This window comes from Chelonia mydas, chromosome 1 (genome assembly GCF_015237465.2).
Source record: "Chelonia mydas isolate rCheMyd1 chromosome 1, rCheMyd1.pri.v2, whole genome shotgun sequence".
In the NCBI taxonomy this organism is placed as follows: Eukaryota; Metazoa; Chordata; order Testudines; family Cheloniidae; genus Chelonia; species Chelonia mydas.
Genome location: NC_057849.1, coordinates 345,050,535 through 345,074,151, shown reverse-complemented (window position 1 = coordinate 345,074,151; position 23,617 = coordinate 345,050,535). Strand labels below are relative to the sequence as shown.

General features: G+C 48.2%; 1 protein-coding gene across 23 annotated transcripts in view; it reads right to left on the bottom strand.

Annotated features, from left to right (window-relative positions):
* SBF1 (SET binding factor 1) overlaps nt 1–22,349 on the bottom strand; it is a 146,771-nt gene extending 124,422 nt beyond the window's left edge. For 21 of the 23 annotated variants that reach the window (XM_043521637.1, XM_043521645.1, XM_043521669.1 and 18 more), the window contains exon 1: nt 22,104–22,322. In XM_043521637.1, coding sequence (XP_043377572.1) covers nt 22,104–22,158 — 55 coding nt within the window. In that variant the 5' untranslated portion in view covers nt 22,159–22,322. Of the gene's footprint in view, nt 1–3,118; nt 3,386–22,103 lie in introns of those variants that run through there. The other 2 variants (XM_043521721.1, XM_043521723.1) reach the window with 2 other exon arrangements.
* Between the last annotated feature and the right edge of the window lie 1,268 nt (nt 22,350–23,617).

The following is a 23,617-nucleotide window of genomic DNA, read 5'->3' as shown; positions in this document are numbered from 1 at the left end:
TAGGCACAGGGCCAAGCGCCTCTGTGCCGACTACACAGATAGTATCAATCTCTATGCCGACAGTGCCCCAAGAACAGTCCCTGGTGCCAATCAGGTGATGAAGCCTGGGAGGAGGACCTTGACCTGGATCTGAGGAGTCCTGGTTTTCTGGTGACAACAATGCAGCTAGCTCCAATGGGGCAAGCAGGCAGTTAAAAAATGTTGGTGCTGAATGCACCAGTACCAAGAAGGTCCTCAGTGCCAGGCCTGGCACTGGCCTCAACTCTATAGTCTGCGGTAAAGAAGGTCCAGGCTGCTGTGGCAGCAGACTGTCTCTCTGCGACACAACCAGATGGCAGTGGCCCTGGCAAAGTCCTGGACAAGTAGAGAGTCTGGAACAGATAAGAAGAATAAATTTGTTGCCGCCTGGTATGCCACCGGCATGCAGATGAAAGGAAATTCGCAGAAAAATGAGACACACAAAAGTGAAGTGATAACCACACAGAGCTCCAACTCCTGTCACGGATCATGAGAAGAAACTAGGGGTGAGGAGGGCAGTTAGGGCAGCACTGCCTCACATAGTCAGGGGAAGGGCTCTGACCACAAGGCACAAGCACTGCCCCATAGGTATTGCTAAGCAAAAATCTCCACACTCACCTACGTGTAATACAGGGCCGCATCTACTCAAAGAACTCTCTTTGCTCGTTCTCTTGTTTGGAGAGGACACCTTTTCACCCTGGGCATGCCCCAGATAGGACTATAACAGGAAGGCAAAGATGTTCTCAAATACCCCCACTGCCCCAAAGTGTGCCCAAGCAATGGCAGAAACCTGCTGCACATTCTCTCTACAATCCTCTGCACTCCAGTCTATCATTCATTCCCTGCCTCTGGGCCTACTTCAACATGCTGCCATGTTTGCTCGCTGAACAAGATGCCAAGATTCATAGATATTAAGGTCAGAAGGGACCACCACGATCATCTAGTCAAACCTCCTGCACAATGCAGGCCACAGAATCTCACCCACCCACTCCTGCGATGAACCTCTCACCTACGTCTGAGCTACTGAAGTCCTCAAACAATGGCATCACAGAAGTAAAGAGATGGAAGAAACCTATTGCAATAGTTCCTGTCCAGCCCATTTTCTCTTGGTCAAGACAGACTTCTTTCCTACAGCATGTTTCAAAAGGCGCAAGCAACGGAACTGCCAACACTTCTGCAGAGACTATTCCACAGCCCTATACATCTCCCAGTCAATTCTTCCTCATATACAGCCTAAGGTTACCTAATTTGATCCCAACATTCTTAGCTGAACTCTGGACCACACAAAATTCCATACCCTCAGTGTTTAGACCATTCAGATATTTGCAGATTTATGTCCGCTTCCCCAAGGCACTGCTTAACCAAGCTACACATATTTAGCTCTTTTAATCTTCCCTCAAATCAAGATCTCCAGCTGTCTGATCATTTTGTTGCCACTCTAAACTCCATGTGATAGATAAATAATTTCTGGAAATGAGGAGCTGGGAGCTGAATGCAATATTCTGGATATGGTCACACAGCAGCAGCAAAGAGAGGGTCTTACTTCCCTGCTCATGAGTCCTGCAAACACAACCCAAGACTACAACGGCCCCTCTTGCTTATAAGAAAACTTGAATCTAGACTGCTGCCTATTCACCCCAGTCTCTCTCAGGCTTTGCTGCTCCCTGGGTTTTGGATTGTTTTCCCTCAGTGGTCTAGCTGCATTTTCCTCTCTGGAATCTTATAGTTTGTTATGTTCAGCCCATGTTTCAATTCTCTCTAGGTCTCTTGGGATTATTTCTGTACTTACTGATATTTGCAACTCCTCCCTCTTAATTTAGTATCAACTGCAAATTTTGGAATGTCCTGTTTACCTCTTCTTCCAACTAATTAAGACTATAATTAAAATCTGTTCTAAAACAGATTCCTGCTGCACCCTACTAGACAACTCCTCCCAGCACATATGGTTTATCATTACTCATTATTTACAGTCCTTCAGTGAGTTTTCAATCAATGTCATATCCAATCCAGTCAGAACTCTTTTTCCACGTATGATTGTGTGATAGCAAAATCCTTTACTAAAATACAGATTTCCATCTCCTTTCCCTTCATCCAATTTTGTAATACTACTAAAAAGCACCAAGTTTCTCTGCCAAGATCTGTTCTTCATAACCTTTAAAACTGCAGGCTGTTCGTGGTTCTATTACCCTCTAACTGTTCAGCACTTCTGGCGAGCCCTCCATTCCATTGCTTTACTAGGGATATAAGTTAGACTTATTAATTGCCATAATCACTGCTCTTTCCTTTAGTTAAATTCAGTACCACTTTCCTTTCCACAGGTCACAAGCACCTCATTGGATCACAATAACAGTCGCCCAAACAATTCTATGATCTTGATTTGAGCCCTCTATTCTCATGTCCAGAGCAATTGCCTCAGGAAGGAAGCCACATTTTCATCATCCAACCAACCATACCTAAAAAAGTCTATAAAAACAGAAACTGCCACACTGGTTAAGACCAGCTGTCCATCCAATATCTTCTCTAATAGTGACCAGAAGCAATTATTAAACTACCTGCTCAAAGAAAGTTTCTTCCTTACTTCTGTTAGTGGTTGACTACATGGGGGAGGCTCCCCAAATCCCTAACAATCTCTCTGCCCTCCCTCTCCCCAATAAAACCTGTTCCCTATTTCTCCCACCCACACTCAACAACCCTCCAGGTTCACTCCCAGGCTCCTTCACAGCAATTACTTCCCTGTCCCTCATCTCCTCCATTACCCCCAATTCCCCGAAGCCTTTGCACTGCATCTGAGGGGTGTGGGAAATAATTTTCTGTATTGTAGTTTAAATGAATTAGTACTCAAAGTTCTGCTTTAATATATCTAGTAAGGAATCTGTCTGTCAAAAAACATTTCCTGAATCTTTTTTGTTGCCTGTATCGTTAGACACACTTGCTGACAGGTATTTTGAAATAAATTACCAAATAACTGAAATTGGCATGATTATACTGTGTTATTTTGACAAATAAAATATGCAGAATTTTAAAATATTGTGCCCTGAATTTTTAATTTTTTGGCACATAATTCCCCCAGGAATAGCAGTTCTAATCTTTTCCGACTTACCTCATCTGGAAGCCTCCCTTGGCCTGTAATCATTTTCATTACCCTTACTTGAGTCTTTTCAATACCAGCCTTTGAGTTCTCTCAGGCTGGATAAGCCCAGAGGTCCCCACCAGAACAGATGCCATTTCCTCTCCATCTAATAATTATCTTAAGTGTTTCACACAAACGATCATCCGAGAACCCAGGAAAACCACTAGGGCTCGTTTCTAAATAAAGCCCATGACAGCATCCCCTTGCTACCTCCTCCACCACCACCAGTCCAGAGCAGCCTGAGATCTGAAGCGAGTAACTGTCTTCTCTGCTTCACTCTAATGAACAAAGCTGTTGTGTCTGGAGAAGAGGAAAAGACAATGAGCTCACTCTCTGCTCCCCACCACCAGAGCACCGGCATGCAGCTGCACAAGCCCACCCTCCCTCCCTTTTACTACTTCAGCCTGTCCGAAGCAATCACTTTACACCCGCAGCCACACAGGATCAAGCAGCTCTACGTAGCTACCCCCAGTACGCTGGGTTTGAGGAAGCAGTGGGACAAGGCATGAGTGCATTTATACAGAGGAGGGAAGAAAGGGAAAACCTACTCTTTAGGCAGTTTTTTTTTTTTTTCAGGCCTTCTAGGGTAATTTAGCGAATGACACTAAACTGGGAGGAGTGATAGATACGCTGGAGGGTAGGGATAGGATACAGAGGGACCTAGACAAATTGGAGGATTGGGCCAAAAGAAATCTGATGAGATTCAACAAGGACAAGTGCAGAGTCCTGCACTTAGGACGGAAGAATCCCATGCACCGCTACAGACTAGGGACCGAATGGCTAGGCAGCAGTTCTGCAGAGAAGGACCTAGGGGTGACAGGGGACGAGAAGCTGGATATGAGTCAACAGTGTGCCCTTGTTGCCAAGAAGGCCAAATGGCATTTTGGGGTGTATAAGTAAGGGCACTGCTAGCAGATCGAGGGACGTGATCGTTCCCCTCTATTCGACATTGGTGAGGCCTCATCTGGAGTGCTGTGTCCAGTTTGGGGCCCCACACTACAAGAAGGATGTGGAGAAATTGGAGAGAGTCCAGCGACGGGCAACAAAAATGATTAGGGGTCTGGAACACATGACTTAGTAGGAGAGGCTGAGGGAACTGGGGATGTTTAGTCTACGGAAGAGAAGAATGAGGGGGGATTTGATAGCTGCTTTTAACTACCTGAAAGGTGGATCCAAAGAGGATGGATCTAGACTATTCTGAGTGATAGCAGATGACAGGACAAGGAGTAATGGTCTCAAGTTGCAGTGGGGGAGATTTAGGTTGGATATTAGGAAAAACTTTTTCACTAGGAGGGTGGTGAAACACTGAAATGCGTTACCTAGGGAGGTGGTAGAATCCCCTTCCTTAGAAGTTTTTAAGGTCAGGCTTGACAAAGCCCTTGGCTGGGATGATTTAGTTGGGATTGGTCCTGCTCTGGGCAGGGGGTTGGACTAGATGACCTCCAGAGGTCCCTTCCAACTCTGATATTCTATGATTCTAATTTTGCTGCAAGCCCGCAACTACAGTGCACGAGGAACAGCCTTTCCATCTAGTTCACTTTTTGGAATGCTACAGCTGACAAGAGAACAGGTTGAGCAAGATAACTGCACTATTAAACTTACCAAGAACACAAACACTTTCTTCAGAAACTGGGGCTGTGTGTACACTGGGATCGGAACCATCTACATACAGCTAGGCAGTTAGCTCACCTCTACCAGCGTGCACAGGACCTAAGGTCTTGTCTTTACTACAAAAATGCACTGGTCTTAAAAACTGACCTAGCTAAACTGGTACAAATGCCTAATGATGCAAATGCCCAATGCATATGCACTTCAACTGGTTTAACACTTGCTTAAATCAATTTCGCTTGCCTCAGTAAGTTATTGAGGATCTAAATCAATCTAAGCAAGGGATAAACTGGTTTAAGTGAATCAACATTAGGGGGTTGCATTCATTTAACTGGATCAGTTTTTAAATGATTTAGTTAACTACTGCACTTTTTAGGCCCAACTCATGTTTGATTACTCAGAGGCTTTCACGTTCTCACTGCTCATCAAGGCTGTGTCCCCTAATTTTCCACTGCTGCTACCTCTGCTGCAGCTCTATCAAAAGCAGTAACACTGGAAGCACTAGTACAGACAGGGCACTGGATGCACAGTGTTTTAGCCACTGTCATCTGACCTGGCTCATAGCAGGTCTATATGAAAAAGCCAGCCACTCGAGGAGCTGTATCAGTAGGAAGTCAAGAAAAAATGTCTAGCCTGGTACTACAGATCCCCAGCCAAAAGGAGATTAGCAGAGGAGTGGATGTTGCCCTAAATTTAGGTTGTTCTTGCTTATGGTAACTATCTTATATTATTGACACATGCAGTCATCTGTTTTTCTTCATATTTAATCTTAAAAAAACAACCTCTTATAAGCAGATCTCAAAACATAATTGGGATGTAGAGGATCCACTGCATTTTCCAATGAGAAATAAAAATGTCTTGTCTGCCATTGCTCTTTGTAGCTTTCATAGGACTTTATACAGAGTAGCTGGTGTCCTGGCAACATTCTAACTTGGGTATCTAGGTCCTGCTTCCATAAATTCCCCTGCAGTTTCAATCGTTACAGAATTCTTCAGCACCTGTCTTGAACTACTGTGTAGAGTTGCATATTTATATTGCGCTAATCACGGAGATATCTAAGCACCAGGAAACTGCACTGGTAAACACCTGCCTTGCCCCATCTCAGTGGCCAGTGAAGCAATCCCCTATCAAGTTCTTAAAGTCAGGGTGCAAGGCACTTTGGGATTGCCTGGTAGTAAAGCCCAATACATGTAATTTATTATGGATCTTTTCAGACACCAAGTAGTGGGGATAAATTTAAGGACTCTCAAAGAGTTTAGCGCATGACAGCTGATAATGTAAACAAAATAGCCTCTTTGAATATTTGGGGATTACAAATGTCACATATATTATGGGAACAGGTGTCCTAGAAGTACCTAAAACAGACAAAGGGTTGAAGGGGTTTAACTACTTTAAAGAGCAATGGCCACAAGACATCCTTGCAAGTTCTCAGAGCACAAAATCCATTCAGCACCAGCATCATGATCAACAAAGTGAGATCCTGAAAAAGAAGCCACTCCCCTCCTAGACTGAGGTATGGGCTGCAAGCTGCAGTCTGAGACAGATTGGTATGTTTTAGTTATAAATCCCTCAAATTAGAAACTGTCAGCGCCTGAGGCAGAATGAACAGCACCACTATAAAAACAGCAGCCCATTTCACTCTGTTCCACAAAAGGCATGACTCAGCCAGACTGCACAGCACTCACATCTGGATAACAAGCAAGTTTCAGAGATCCAAGGCCACAGAGCAAAGAGGAAGAGGATGCATAGAACAGAGGTGAAACAGCCTGACTGGGACTCTGCTCTACTTCCTGCAGCTACCTTCAACGTAAAAATCCAGCTTTCCAGCAAGCAGAAGAGATACCCAAGCAGTTTGTTTTTTTGAACATTTAATGCTGTATAGATTTCATTAGAAAAATTCATTCAGAAAAAAGCCTCACAGCACTGTCCAAATCTCAGTAACAAGGCAGCCAAGCAGCTGCCAAATATGCAGGTTGCTCCCCACAAACTGACACGTGGCTGATTTGGGGCCATACTGTAAATAAAAATCTGATTTAAATCAGTGCAAGAATACAAACCCCTAGCTCTGACTGCTCTGCAACCCCATCTAGTCATAATGGGCATGGAATAGGAGTCTGAGCACAAATCTGGAAGCTAGAGACTCCCAAGTTATAAATTACTTGTAATTTGTTGTAACAAGGTGTCAGAGTGTGTGGGAGTCAGGGCCCTGCACCCTTACTTCCTGCGATTCACCATGACTCTCAGCCAGCCAGCAACACAGAAGGTTTATTAGGCGACAGGAACACAGTTCCAAGCAGGGCTTGTAAGTACAACCGGGACCCCTCAGCCAGGTCCCTCTGGGGGGCAAGGAGCATAGACCCCAGACTTGGGGTTCCCTGCGTCTTCCCAGCCAGCCCAAAACTGAAACTCTTCTAACGTTTGTCCAGTTTCCCAGGCAAAGGTGTCACCTGGGTCCAACCCCCTCCCAGCTCAGGTATCCTCACTCAAGTGGAGTCATCCCCTGCTCTCCCATCCCCCATGCAGACAGACCCAGCAGAACTAGATGACATTCCCCGGTCAATCCACCCCGATCCCTACTGTGTCACAAAAGGTTATTTACAGTGTCCAAAAGAGACAGCCACTAGAGAGAAAGTACACGGATATAATCCCTGTGTCAAAGAGCTTATAACCTAATTTTCCATAAAACACAAAGAGTTACAATGAGGGAAGATGGCATGAAGCAGCTCAAAGGTTAGAAAAATACTTTCACATTGTTACTCTGGTAAAGTTCAAGCACATTTTGGTGGCTCTATTAAAGTGTTTTGTATGGTTAACTAACATGTCACAAAAGGAGTTTAAGCAGGGATCTAAATGAGGAGGCTTACAGAACTGAGATTGGGAGGTTTGAGTGTCAATTTAAATTTGGCCCAAAGTTTAAATGTGGTGAAAAACTTTTACAAAACTGATGAAGTGAGCTGTAGCTCATGAAAGCTTATGCTCAAATTTCTTAGTCTAAGGTGCCACAAGTCCTCCTGTTCTTTTTGCAGATACAGACTAACACGGCTGACACTCTGAAACCTTACAAAACCTAAGACCTTCCACAGTCTCAAAACTGCTTTCACTGGAATTTTTATACAAATAAATCTCCCCCCAGAAGAATTTCAATTTCAAACATTGCTGCAGCTAAGAACCTGAAAACTAAACCAAATGGAAACAAAGTGGCTAACTTCATTGATTTTCATTGTCCAAACAGAGAAATATAAAAAGGAAACAAAAAGCACCAGAAACATGTCAATTAGATCTGCAGAATTCTCACTGGCAATACATGAAGGTGTTATTAGCAACACAGTCAAAACATTTTGTGTACAGCCAACATTTTAAGTTGACAGTTCCTCAGTGTTCCTACAGTGCTCTGAAACTAACATACATGGAACACAACTATATAAATACCAGTAATTTGTTCCCAATCATACTGTTGTGCTGAGAGGAATTTTTGGCAGTGAACTCCATAGGAAATCTTCTCTCTCATGAAAGGGGAGAAAGGAGTACTCTGGGCCATTAAGACACGCCATTACTCTGTAAATGTGTTAGCCCAGGCTCAAAAACTACTCATCTTTACCACAATGATAAAAAAATGGTATTTTATTTGCCCTACCAAAAGAAAGTTGCTTACCCTGACCCAGGGAAACTTTGCGGGGGAATTGGTTATAGAACCGGAGACTAGCTCGGTGTGTTTCAGCGGGATCCCACCAAGCTGATGGCAAGCAAACCCGCCACTGTGTCAGGGCCCTGGGTTGGGACCTGGTGAAAAGGGAGGGCCCAGGCCCCCCATCCCAGCTGCCGCGAACCCTGGAGCGGTGGCTCACCTAACCAATCCGATTGACACAGGCCGCTAAGCCACCCTGCCCTGACAGAAAGGGCAACTCTATTGACTCTGGGTGTTAGGCCACTTTGCCCTGATAAAGGGGGCCACTGTATTGATTCTGGCTGCTAGGCCATCATGCCCTGATAAAGAGAGCCGCTATATTGACTCTGGCTGTTAGCCCTAGGGCTGTAAATATCATTTAAAAAGTTAACCTTTTAAATTATTAAAATTATATTGTTTAATCAGTTAACCGATAAAAGGGAGTGAAGCTGGGGTTGCTCCGGCTGGCTGGCTGGCCGGCTTGGGGTCGCTCTGGCCAGCCGGGCCAGGGATGGGGGTTAACGGTTAGGGTGTGTTAACCGGTACGACTAATGCTTACCAGTTAACCATTTCATATTTTACATCCCTATTAAGGCCACCCTAGCCCGATAGGGGAGTCAGTGGCATCGACTCTGGCCCTAAGGCCTCCCTTCCTGGTAGAAGGGCAGTCATACTGACTTTGGCCATTAGGCCACACTACCCCGAGACGCAGAGTGGCCATGCAGACTTATCCGCGGGGCTATAGCAACTCTTACCCCATCCCAAAAGGGGACAGGGTGTGCATGCCCCGTGACAGGCACCTATTAGCACAGTATTAGAACACCACTCAAGCGTTAAATGTACCAACTATATCTCCTGCCTCACTTTTCAAAGTAAACATGAATGGTTTAAATTTGCATAAGTGTATGTGGAACCAGCTGCAGGACAACTAAATCTCACTGTTGAGTTTTGAGCACTGAGAGACTTGTGGTCTCTTACCTGTTGTGGCAATGAGCTCCATAGCCTAGACACAGCATCTGAGACAGTTAAATCTCCCATGCTCATGAGTCTCTCCCCACTAATCAAGTTTCTTATTTCCAATGGAACATAACAGTCCTTCAAAGTCATGACAACAGAGGAAGAGATGATTTTTCAGATATTCAGAGCCCTCCAAGGGACTATCAAGTGAGAGACCTTGAATTGGACTCTGTATTCAGTGGAGAGGAAGTGCAGAGTGGAGTACTGGGGTGATGTGTTCATGGCAACCTGCGTTGCTAAGTGAATAGGAAGCTGCCACTTGTATCAGTTTGAGCTTTTTTGGGATGTGTAGTTTCATCCCTAGATATGAGCTGCAACAAACAAGCCTGTTGCTCAAGCACATGGGTCACCTGGGCCAGACCTGCTTTCAACAGAATGGAGCACAATCTTGTGACCACTCACAGATGGAAATGGATGTTTTTCAAAGCCATGACTATTAAGACATCCAGTGGCAGAGTGTCCACCAGGACCCCAAGACTGCAAAGCAACTTCACATGTAGATGGCCTCAATAGAGGGGGATATTATGGAAGAGGCAAATCCTAAGGGATTCCCTCTCCCTTTCAGATTCAACTCAGTCTTGCCTCAGATCAGCTTTAGCCAACTGTTCTTTATCCGGACGTTGCGTTTGGCCAGGCATTGAGCTCAAAGACAGAGCCGTTTACATCTCACATAAAGGAGATATAGAACTGGGTGTCAATGTATTGCTGGCACTTCAATATTGTTGCCTCATCAGCCCCTCCAGTGGCTTCACTGAATAAAACAGACAGGATTGAGCCTTGTTGTAGGGCAGCTTCTCTCCCAGCAAAAGCATCTGCCATGGCATCTGCCCATAGCTCCCACAGAGCCTCAGAAGTGAAGGAGAGAGGCAGAAGTTAAAGATATGCTCACTCAAATACTTCATTCCCACACCAGTTTTTAGTAATGCAGGCTCCTCTAACAGCAACCAGAAAGGACCAAGAAGTTTTCTTATTTAGCTGCGGCACGTTAAGAAGTCCAGACCAGAAGATGGCACTGAACAGCCCATGTGAAGGAACTAATTTCTAACATTATGTACAGCCAGGGTAAAACGACAGTTTATGTCCAGCAGGTCAATGCAGTCAGAACTACAGTAAAGTGTCCTGGAGAACACTGCTTAAAGAGTTACCGAAGCTCTTATTTACAGTCCCATGTAAGCCACTGAAACAACAATCCAGCCTGGAAGGGCTCTTAGACCATTATTGAGAGGTGTTTCTGTGTCCCACAGCCACACGTGATAAATTCTTCTCACCAAGCAACAGACTTAAGAGCAGATCCCCCATTGAAGCTCTCTGTAAAATCAAGTGATCTCAGAGAGAAGGCTTCAGGCCCTGGTCATCTCCGCCTGAGGTCTGACTGGTTCCAGGTATTTGCCCCACAGCTGACAGTTCATTTTATTTTACTCTGAAAAGTCAGAACATAAGAACGGTTATAATGGGTCAGACCAATGGTCCATCCAGCCCAGTATCTTGTCTTCCAACAGTGGCCAATGACAGGTGCTTCAGAAGGAATAACTGCAGGCAATCAAGTGATCCATCCCGTCCACTCCCAGCTTCTGGCAAACAGAGGCTAGGGACACCTAAGAGCATGGTGGTGCATCTCTAACCATCCTGGCTAACAGCCATTGAACTTATTTGGTTCTTTTTTTTAACCCTGTCATAGTTTTGGCCTTCACAACACAACCTGGCAAACAGTTCCACAGGTTGACTGTATATTGTTTGAAGAAGTACTTCCTTTTGTTTGTTTTAAACCTGCTGCCTATTCATTTCATTGGGTGACCCCTAGTTCTTGTGTTATGTGAAGGGGTAAATAACTTTTCCTTATTCATTTTCTCCACACCCGTTATGATTTTATAGGCCTCTAGCCTACCCCTCCTTACTCGTCTCTTCTTCAAGCTGAACAGTCCCAGCCTCTTTAATCTCGCCTCATACGGAAGCTGTTCCACACCTTCTAATCATTTTAGTTACCCCTCTCTGTACCTTCTCCCATTCCAGTATCTCTTTTTTGATACGGAGCATCCAGATTTGCACGCAGTATTCAAGATGTGGGACCCCTAGTCAGAGAAGCCCCGCCCCCTAATCAGGGCTCAGCTTCTCTCCCAGCACAAAGCCCCTACAAGCCTCTAAACATACAAATCTTGCCGATATGCTCAGGGTTTAGCTGATCGCCATATTTGGGGTGGGGAAGGAATTTTCCTCCAGGGCAGATTGGAAGAGGCCCTAGAGGTTTTTCGCCTTCCTCTGTAGCATGGGGCACGGGTCACTTGCTGGAAGATTCTCTGCTCCTTGAAGTCTTTAAACCACGATTTGAGGACTTCAATGGCACAGACATAGGTGAGAGGCTTTTTGCAGGAGTGGTGGGTGAAATTTTGTGGCCTACGTTGTGCAGGAGGTCAGACTAGATGATCATAATGGTCCCTTCTGACCTAAATATCTATGAATCTATGTGGACATACCATGGATTTATATAGAGGCATGATGATATTTTCTGTCTTTTTATCTATTCCTTTCCTAACAGTTCCTAACATTGTTACCGTTTTTGACTGCTGCTGCACACTGAGCAGATGGCTTCAGAGAACTATCCACCATGACTCCAAGATCTCTTTCTTGAGTGGTAACAGCTAATTTAGACCCCCTCATTTTCTATGTAGATTTGGCATTATGTTTTCCAATGTGCATTACTTTGCATTTATCAACATTGAATTTCATGTGTCATTTTGTTGCTCAGTCACCCAGTTTTGTGAGATCCCTTTGTAACTCTTTGCAGTCTGCTTTGGACTTAACTAACCTGAGTAATTTTGTATGGTCTGCAAATTTTGCCACCTCAGTGTGTACCTGTTTTTCCATATCATTTATGAATATGTTGAACAGTACTAGTCCCAGTACAGACCCCTGAGGGATACCACTATTTACCTTTCTCCATTCTGAAAACTGACCATTTATTCCTACCCTTTGTTTCCTATCTTTTAACCAGTTACTGATCCACAAGAGGACCTTCCCTCTTACCCCATGACTGTTTGCTTTGCTTAAGTCTTTGGTGAGGGACCTTGTCAAAGGCTTTCTGAAAGTCTAAGTACACTATATCCACTGGATCACCCTTGTCCACGTTTGTTCACCCCCTAAAAGAACTCTAATAAATTGGTGAGGCATGATTTCCCTTTACAAAAACCATCTTGACTCTTCCCCAATAAATCATGTTTATCTGTATGTCTGATAATTCTGTTCTTTACTATAGTTTCAACCAATTTGCTGGATACTGAAGTTAGGCTTACCAGCCTGTAATTGCCAGGATCACCTTTGGAGCCTTTTTAAAAAATTGGTGTCACATTAGCTATCCTCCAGTCATCTGGTACAGAATGTGAAAGGATTTACAGTGACTGCTAACTGCAGTCAGCAGTGAAAGGATTTGACAGAATCTGAAACAGTCAGTTTCAATGCTCATGAAAGCAAGGAACGGAGAGCACTGACTAAAGTAGGTATATGGCGTGCAAGCTTCTCTGACACTGCTCTCAGTCCCGATGTGCTGCACCCCCTGGTATTCCAGTTCTGGGCTCCCCAGACACACAGCTATACTTATACCCTCAATCCCAGCCTACATGCCCTGCGCAGTTCCAGACCTAAGCTCCCCTACCAAGCCTTACAATTGCACCCCAACCCTGACCTGCAGTATTCCCTAGCCTTGGCATTCTAGGCTCCTCATGCACACAGCTCTGCGACTACTCCACAATCCCAAACAGCAGTATTATTCTAATCCTAAATCTTCCCTGCACAAAGACTCTTGGTTGTTCTGTGTAGTGGTTTTTGTGAACAGGAACTAGGGCAAGACCAAGTATTCCATACCTGAACAAAAACAGATATGAATCCAGACAATTTAAAGGGCAACACACAAAGCTTGTGAAAATATTTATAATAGTGTGGTGAAATTAGTAAGAGAATATATGCTTACAGCACATTAAAAATAGAGTTTAGAACCAATCCTTTGAAAAAACTGATCATCCTTCATTCAACTACCAAGCCCTGAGTTTAGGGTTCTGCATTCCCACTGCAACAGCTGAAGACCTCACTAACAATTTAACCATAGGCAGGGAGCTGACAGAAAATGCTGGGTTTAAGGGTTAGTGAGGGGCACAGTTTCATGGGGAAATTGTAAACTGGGGACAGGGATAGGAGGAAGAGCCGATTTCTCTGCGGTTTATTCAGAAATGTATCTCAGATTGTGAGCTCCTTGGGGCAGGAGGCCATGTCTTTCTCAGTGTTTTATACAGTCAAACACACTGTGCCCTCAGTTAATGTTAAATAAGTATCTGGAATCAAGCTGCTCCCGTCCATTAAAGATCTGGCTCTCAGACTGACACACAGAGCAGCTTTGCAGTTAACCTTTCAGCTACAAGACTTCAAGGAAAGCAAAGAGTCCAGGGTTTTGCAAATGTGGCCATTTGTCAACATTAGTAGAACCACTCTAAGGCCTTGTCTACACTGACACTTTACAGCGCTGAAACTTGCAGCGCTCAGGGGGGTGGTTTTTTCACACCGCGCACAAGGAAGTTTCAGCACTGCAAAGTGGCAGTGTAGACAGTGCACCAGCACTGGGAGCTACTCCCCCGGGGGGGTGGGCTTTTTACAGCACCGGGAGAGCTCTCTACCAGCTCTGGTGCCGCGAGTACACAGCCACGTTAAAGCGCTGCCGTGGCAGCACTTTCACATTGCTAGTGAAGACACACCCTAAGAGCAAACAGCTCAAGAGGTCTGAAAACATCCTTTCACGGAGAATGGCATGAACAATGGCACAGTGTGACAAACACACACATATGATGAGACCAGTTTCCTTCTGCTGGAGTATTCTTACTCTCATGAGTACTTTCATCTGGAGGCTCTGAAACATACAACCCTCTGATAGAACATCTGAAGATCTGCACAGCACACCACTACAGATACACGCAGGCATTGGCTCAGCACACGAACAGGCAGTGGCTAGGCCCTGCAATCACAAGATGCAAGTGATTGGACAGACAGATTAGAAGAGCACGTCATGCAGCCACAGTTTGCAGGGGGATTTTGGGTTTGCTGTATTCTTCAGCATTCTGCTTCACTGATCACAATCCACAGCCTGACAAGGGGGCAGGAATCCAGTGTCTGGGCACATTAACATTAATAGTGCAAAATGCAGAAGTAGAGATTTCACTGACCAGGAGGAAAAGCAACTGAATCTTTGCTTGGTGGCCTAGGGCATCACCATACTGTCTGATTTCAGAGCATCCCATATTGGCTTCTGACCACTTCATGGTACAATTTGTCAGTAAGACAACATGTTTCCATGCAAGAGTCAGTGCTCATTTTACCTCATGCCCCAAAGATGAAGCCACTGTCACAGCAGAGTGTTCCTACAGAGATCAGAATGGTTCTGCATCATAAGGGTATGTGGCAAGTACAAGACCAGATTCCCTTAGAAAGCTCAGGTTATCCACCAACTATAAACCTAAACAAACATTCTGAATGAGCTGGACTCCACGAGAGCAGTATCCAACCTCTCTAATGAGCCTAGTGCTGTAGCTGCCAAACCCCATTTCCTGTTTCTCTGAAGTAGTCTGAACTGGTTTATCTTTAACTTTCATTTCTGCTCCCATGAAGCTGCTGGTGCAGATCTGGAGAGAAACAGACTTGCTGGAGAGTTTGCTGAACTATTCCAGCTTCCATCCTTCCAAATATATTTCTCATGAACTAGACAGGTTTCCCTTTCACTGTCCCCCATCACAGTCCCTTCCACCCTTGGATATTAACCCATCAGTTCACAACATCTCACCAGACAAACTAAAATGAAAATGCGATACCAGCAGCATCTGAGAGACCCACCTGGTACCCACAGGTCCCTGGGAAGCTACGATAGTAAAGTTACACCCACAAATTTTCCTTGGGGATATTCTATGGATTGGAAAGGTCAAGAGCAGCAAGATAAGACCTAAGGCTTTCATTTCATATGGCCCAGTTAAAGACAAGTATATTTGGAATCCATCCAAAACAACAGACCCTTTTCCCTCCTTCTAAACAATCTACTATCTCAGTAGTTCTCCCTAAGTCCAAGAGTCTGCATGTGTCCATGGCATCCAACGCAGCCTCTCTCCAAGCTGCACTACATACACACTTTGTTTGTAAGAAGGGAGGTGGCTGCATCCTCCATGGTAGCAGCCAGTCACACAGGTTATGGCCACGTCAGGACTAATCCAATCAGTAAGGCAGTTAGTCACTTTCAGATGATGAAACAAATATTCTCCAAGTTCAGCCACGATCTGAGGTCCTTCAGGGCTGGACAAGTGAAAACTGGAGTCATGACATGGGAAGTGGACATCAATGCCAAACTCACAAAAAAAAAAAAAATTACTAACCAGTTGCCTGGAAATCAAACACCTTCTATACTTTGGGATCTGGTTCCCAAAGGCTTCTTACAGAGGTGGAGTATGTTGTCCAAAACAAGAAGTGTCACTTCTGCCTCCCTGGCTTCCAGAGTATTCTGCACACCACTTGTAAAAAGCATATGTAACCACTTGTTGGCTGAGGAGAGGGGAAGCTTTCTGGCCAGTGCCAGGCAGGAAGGAGGTTAGGGCAAGACTGAAATTTTCAAAGAACTGGCCAGTTCACTCTTGTTCATAGTTTTCTGAGAAGGAGATGCAACTGACCAGTTTCTTGCTTCCCTCTACTGACTGACTCATCTCTCTCCCTCAGAGTGATCCCCCAGCAACAGAAAACCAAATTCCTCCCTCTGTGGCTGCTTCTCATAGCATATGGTATGAGCCCTCTTTGGGTCTCACTAGCATCGTTCAGTTTTAGACTAGAAACGCTGCTGAAGTCTAATGCTAGTACAGCTTGGAGAGAACAGAATGTGAATAGTTCAAGGTAGAGATGCCCAAACTTCACTCAATTGCTGCACTGAGAGCTTGCCAGAAGCTGGAAGCAAACTATACCTAACGGGTATCAAATTGCAGCCACTCTTATCTTTAATAGATGTGCATTCCTCAAAAATTACAAGGTCTTGGTACACAATGCAACCTGTGAAGACTACAAATCCTAGCACCTAATGCCCCATCTTGAGTTGAGCAGTCTTCACTAGCTGATTAAATTAAATGCCTGAGGCTTTGGGAATTCACCCCCTCCCTGCATTGCTCCTGCCACTGCCCAGTAAATTAAACATCAATCCCTATATTGACCATTAGTGCTGTGCCATTAGAGCAAATGTTAAGATCCCTGCACCTCCAAGACACATGATTGCAAGTTCTTTCCTTCCCACTGCACTACCCAAAACTATATACTTCACACCACAGCATTGTCTACTGTTCAGCTTCCCAGAACACAAGCCATATCAAAGGTCACCACAAATCTGCATGACATTTACACACCATCTTCCCTCCCTTCCCATACCCAGCTTTCCAAACAACAAGGTACAAGGAAAATATGATTAAACTGCAGTTTTGTCTATGCACTTCTATGGCCCGCAACCCCACTGTATTTGACCACCTTAGCAGCTATCACGGAAACATCTCCACTTAGTGTCAGCTTCATATTGTGTATATATCAGAACCACCTACAACACCTCAAGTGCCACTGTACAGCTCTACACCAGTTACAAAGGATTCGGGGGGAAACATCTGGAAGCTCAGTGAACAAGTCCCATGAAATCCAACATCCAGCAGTGTGTCGATGACAGCAGGATCACTTCCTCCATTTCCTTCAATTTTTATTAACCCCCAAAGAGGCTAGCCTGTACTGTGATCCTGTTCAATCTAAAGTTAAGCAAGAATGAACTGGCTCATACTTGGATGGGAGACTATGCAAGGAATACAGGCATGCAGCCGGATGTTGGTTTGGGAATAAAGTTGGTGGAACTCTTCCTTCGGTACCAGTACAGAACTGGAGCCTGGCACTATGGGATGCTGTGCTGCTAGATGTGTGTATTTTAGATAAGATTAAAAAATGGCAATTACTTGTGATCACTAAAGATTCCATGGTACTTTTCAGAACTGCCAGGGCTGCTCTCCAGAGCGAATTCCAAATGAGGTAATTATATTCTGCCTCCCTAAATTTACCCCCTCCAGTTACAACTGGAACTGAGATTCTCCTTTACTTTTTTCCCCGAGACTATTGTGTAGTGTCCCTTCATGCTAGCCAACAGCTGCCGCCTTCCTCACCAGAAGCGGCTGCATTTCAGGTGACCCCTGCACACAGTTTACTTCTGGAACAAAAGGTTCTAAAAACCCAAGATCAATAACCAATGTTCAAGTATAATCAGTGCAATGGGATTCAACAACATGCTGTCCCTGCTTATTCATCTCCTTTCTATGGTAAATAAAGCTCATTCCATCTGGAACAATTAAACTCAGGAGAGTAGGTCGAAGTAGCACGTGAAGACAGCTCCACAAGGCATAACTAGGGATGGAAACATTCACAGGCCCAGAATGGATCCATTGCAAAGCAACCCTATGGGAGAAGCACAGAACCCTTGGGAAACATTACACACGTACCACGGCTCACCGACCAGGAAGTCATTTAAACAAAAATCAAACTAATGTGGCAAGAATTAAATAAAAAATGTGCCAGTGCTGCTCACTTTTTCACCTGCTGAGATTCAGCCATGGGTAGTTTGGACTTTGTAAAAACTGTTTCTCACTCAATTTGATGGATCCATCTCAAGTTAATCCCATCTCATTGTCTAGATGACAGAGCTCATCATCTTGCCCCCACACTTCACATAGGATGCAGTGTCACTGCCTGTTCTTTTCTAAACAGTGGTAGGCATAGGAGGGATGGGAGAACTCAGTAAAGTCCCTAACCTAACCCCTTCACACCTGCTCCAGTTCCAGAAATTGTGCAGTGTTTTCCCAACCACGAGGTTTCTTAACAACATTGTGTCTACAAGCCCCTTACAAGCACACCAGGATTCCCTTCTGAGAATCTCACAAAACATTTCCCATATATATCCTAGGTTCTGGATTTTTCTTCTCATTTTCTGTTAGAGAAGCTTGCACAAAAATAGAATCTCAGTCCCTTTGAGCTTGTCAGCTCCATCTCTTTAGCCCCACATGAAGGCATCTACCTGTGATCACATTATCTTTTCTTCAGTGATGTCACAAAAGACTCTGCATAATTAAATCCTATTATGCCTGACACTGCTTGGAAGAGCCAATACAAGCTCGGAGGCCTGTTAAATTTCAGACTGAGCTAGAAATGGATACAATGCAGGTCTTCAATTAGAGAGACAGTTTAAGCAATCATTGAACAGAAGCCACTTTCTCCCTACGGTGGAGCATGTGACATGTGAATGTGTTAGGCCTGCAGTGGTCAGGGATTTCAAATTCTCCCTTCCATCTCTGGCTGCTGCTATTTAGGAAATAGCAGCTGGTGACACCGTTTTCTTACTGACTGTAGGGGTGAGGAGAGGAATTCTGCCATGAAGGGAATTAGGCAAGATTAACACAAACTGGTGCAGCCTTCAGGAGAACAGAACGCATCTTATCAACTCTCAGCCGAGGGCCTAGGCATTCAGCACAGGCAAGGCAAATACAGACTCCCACATTGACTAGTTAACGCTGAGACTCCCATCTGTTTTCAAAGAGAGACTACAGCAGGAATTGCAGGATTGCATCCAAACTAGTCAGCACTGACAGGTCCTCAGTGTCAACCTCATGAGCACCTATAAAGCTAGCTGCTGATTACCTGCTACTTTATTCTCCTTCCACCTCTCCACCCACACCCAACCCTCTTTTCTCTGATGAAAGAGAACCCCACCCTGTCCCCAAACAACCTACATCTACTTAAAAAAAAGAAGCCCAGATCACAATTTTAGAATGAGTTCTAAAACTCAATTTCCAAACACGTAAGCCACAAAACTGGCACTAACCAATGAAGCATAAGCCACTGATACCACAATGAGTAATGGAGACATAGCCATCATCAGGCCTCCAGAGCAGGTAAAAATACAGGACAACAAAATACAATTAAGCATCCAGAGCAAGACTAAGAACCAAGTCTACCCATACAGTATTTGGAGACCAGATGATTCAGGCCCTCAAGGCACAGAATCTGCCCAGGTGCACATCTGTCAGCCAATTTATAATAGTGACATACAAACCAATTCTTAAAAGGCCTTCCTATGGCCCTTTCAGAGTCAGGGGCAGTGTCAAACTCTAAGCATGTCTGTTGAAAAACTGCTCCCAGTTCTCCTCCTCATAGAAGAAGGTGGCTTCAATGAGCCAGTCTGAGAAGTAAATTCAGTGACCAGCTCAAATGCAAACAAAGCAGTCAGTAGCACAAGCTGATATGACAATTTTCTGCTCTAAACACCAGAACTGGCTAGACGTGGACATACTATAATGAGTTTCAAAGATTAAACTAAATATATTGCCAGATTTATAGATATACTTCACTTCCTCCAGAATGGAGTCATCTGGTCCTACCTACTGCCCACTTCCTTCAGCCAAAAAACTAAGACATCTGCAGTAACTAGACAGACAAAGGAAAAGTCAGAAGAGCAAAATAATGAGAAAAAGTGAACGCAGACTAGTACTGGACTAGCAGACACTGGAAGTCAATTTACAGTAAGAGCCTCCAAACTCCCATCATACCAAATTTAACTCAACCCATCTCCCGCTGGGATGCCCCAGATATAAATATTCTGTCAGCATCCAGCAGGATATTGGCATTTCAGAATGGAAACCAATCCCAAGCACTGTCAGGATACACTGTACAGCAGCCCTCCTCAAAGTTCATGGTCTCTTGCCAACCTTCTACCACAAACAGGACCTGGGGCTCCTTATCTCCAGGCAGAACTCTCCAGGACTTCCCCAGGCAATCAGATGAAAGGCTGTCCCTACAGGAGTAGCTAATCTTGATCAAGACCCAGAGACATAATGGCCAGTGGGAAGACTGTTATGTGCATCTGCACAAAGAAATCATGGCGTCAACCAGAGTCAAGTCATGCAATTGTGTAAACTGCCACATGGAACATGGCCCCTACTACCTTTCCAGCAAACCTAACATGTTCCTTTTACTAGCTGATCCAGTCCACGCACAGGGACAAGTGGGGGCAGAAGTTAGCAAGGGCAATGCCCTCCTTCCACCATTCCAGTAGAACCACCTCCATGCAATGCACTATTTTGTTTCTCTCTCCAACTATCTGGAACTCTCCAGACCTTGTCCCCAACCCTCTGCTTCAACCCCCACCCCATTCCTTTGAATTTGTCCAAAACTTACTTGATTCCCTTTGCCACTGTCTAGTCCTGCAACAGTTACCATATGCTCTCCATTGCCTCCTCTCTCCTTCCCTACAATGCCAACATGAGCACCCACTTCTTCCCACCAAGCCCTGCTCAACCACAGGCTAATCCTCTTCCCCACCTGGCCCCTGATGGCCAGGGCCCATCTGCATTCACTGCCCCATTGCAAAGAGCCTTGCATCTCAGCACTCACCCCCCTCCCCCACAGCCCCAGCAGCACCCCCAGGCCAGCTCCCCCCCTCCAGCACTCACCCCCCTCCCCCACAGCCCCAGCAGCACCCCCAGCCCAGCTCCCCCCCTCCAGCACTCACCCCCCTCCCCCACAGCCCCAGCAGCACCCCCAGGCCAGCTCCTCCCCTCCAGCACTCACCCCCCTCCCCCACAGCCCCAGCAGCACCCCCAGCCCAGCTCCCCCCTCCAGCACTCACCCCCCTCCCCCACAGCCCCCCCAGGCCAGTCCCTCCCCCCGCAACACTCACCCCCTCCCCCACAGCCCCAGCAGCACCCCCAGCCCAGCTCCACCCTCCAGCACTCACCCCCCTCCCCCACAGCCCCAGCAGCACCCCCAGGCCAGTCCCTCCCCCCGCAACACTCACCCCCCTCCCCCACAGCCCCAGCAGCACCCCTAGGCCAGTCCCTCCCCCCACAACACTCACCCCCCTCCCCAGGTCAGTCCCTCCCCCCTACATCAGTCACCCCCCCTCCCCCACAGGCCAGTCCGGGCAACACCCACCCCAAACCCCTTTTCCACTACGGTGCCCCCCGCCCGCACTCACCCAGGCCGGCTCTCCAAGCCCCCCCTCAGCCGGGGCTGCCTCCCAAACCCGGCGGCGCCAACGGACTGAACCCAAACCCCGCTGTCCCCCCGCTTCCCTGCGCCCCCCCCCCAGCCCGGCTCTCGCCCCCCCCCGTCTTCCCCCCCGGCCCGGCCCTCGCCCCCCCCCGGGTCCCCCCCCGGCCCGGCCCTCACCCCCCCCGGGTCCCCCCCCCGGCCCGGCCCTCCCCCCCCCCGGGTCCCCCCCCCGGCCCGGCCCTCACCCCCCCCGGGTCCCCCCCCCGGCCCGGCCCTCACCCCCCCCGGCCCGGCCCTCACCCCCCCGGTTTCCCCCCCGGCCCGGCCCGGCACTCACCCCCCCGGTTTCCCCCCCCCGGCCCGGCACTCACCCCCCCCGTTCCCCCCCCCCCGGCCCGGCCCTCACCCCCCCCGTTCCCCCCCCCCCGGCCCGGCCCTCACCCCCCCCGGCCCGGCCCGGCACTCACCCCCCCGGCCCGGCCCGGCACTCACCCCCCCGGCCCGGCCCGGCACTCACCCCCCCGGGTCCCCCCCCCGGCCCGGCCCGGCCCGGCCCGGCACTCACCCCCCCGGTTCCCCCCCCGGCCCGGCACTCACCCCGCTTGTCCAGCTCGTAGCCCACCAGCACGAAGTAATCCGCCAGCCGGGCCATGGCGAGGCCTGGCCGAGCCGGGAGCAGCGAGACGCGGGCGCTGGGGCGGGGCCGGGCGGCTCATACCGCGGCCAGAGCGGCCGCCCCCACGTCAGACTCCAGCCGGCGGCGCCGAGCCCCAGCGGCCGCCATCTTCCCTCGGCCGGACCCAGCCCGGGCGGCGCGCCGGGCGCATGCGCGGGGAGGCCCCCCGGGGGGCGGGGTTTCGGGTGGACTACATGACCATTGGCCGCCACGCGGCGGGGGCGGGGCCAGGCGGGCCGCAGGCTGGGAGGAAGGGGGAGGATGGCCCCAGCCACAGACCCCCCCGCCAGGCCGTGCCATGGGGCGGGGCCGGGGTCTCACCCCACAGACCCCCCCCCGCCAGGCCGTGCCATGGGGCGGGGCCGGGGTCTCACCCCACAGACCCCCCCGCCAGGCCATGCCATGGGGCAGGGCCGGGGTCTTACCCCACAGACCCCTCCCCGGCTGGGCTGTGCCATGGGGCGGGGCCGGGGTCTTACCCCACAGACCCCCCCCCCGGCCAGGCCGTGCCATGGGGCGGGGCCGGGGTCTAACCCCACAGACCCCCCCCCCCCGGCCAGGCCGTGCCATGGGGCGGGGCCGGGGTCTCACCCCACAGACCCCCCCCCCGGCCAGGCTGTGCCATGGGGCGGGGCCGGGGTCTAACCCCACAGACCCCCCCCCCCGGCCAGGCCGTGCCATGGGGCGGGGCCGGGGTCTCACCCCACAGACACCCCCCCCCGCCAGGCCGTGCCATGGGGCGGGGCCGGGGTCTCACCCCACAGACTCCCCCCCCCCCCGCCAGGCCGTGCCATGGGGCGGGGCCGGGGTCTCACCCCACAGACTCCCCCCCGCCAGGCCGTGCCATGGGGCGGGGCCGGGGTCTCACCCCACAGACCCCCCCGCCAGGCTGTGCCATGGGGCGGGGCCGGGGTCTCACCCCACAGACTCCCCCCCGCCAGGCCGTGCCATGGGGCGGGGCCGGGGTCTTACCCCACAGACCCCCCCGGCCAGGCTGTGCCATGGGGAGGGGGTGTTCCCATAAGCTTTTAAAATCTTCCTACTGTATTTTCCACTGAATGCATCCGATGAAGTGAGCTGTAGCCCACGAAAGCTTATGCTCAAATAAATTTGTTAATCTCTAAGGTGCCACAAGTCCTCCTGTTCTTTCTACTAGGGAAAGTTCTGCTCTGAAGTCGGGAACAAACTACGGAGAACAACAATAATACTGCATGGCCCGTGTGTGTGTAATATCTCAGAACTCTTTCTACGTTGTGTACATGAATCGCTTCCCTCCTGAAATGCAGCTGGCTCTGTGGTGGAGCGTGGCAGCTGTTTCACGGGACACAGCAACGCAGTATAGGGTGCAAGGCAGGAAGGGAATCGTCTGCCCAGGAACCAAGTAAGGTCTGTGCTGCTTCAGATTTAGTTCTAGGCCTTTCCTTGCCTGTTCTGC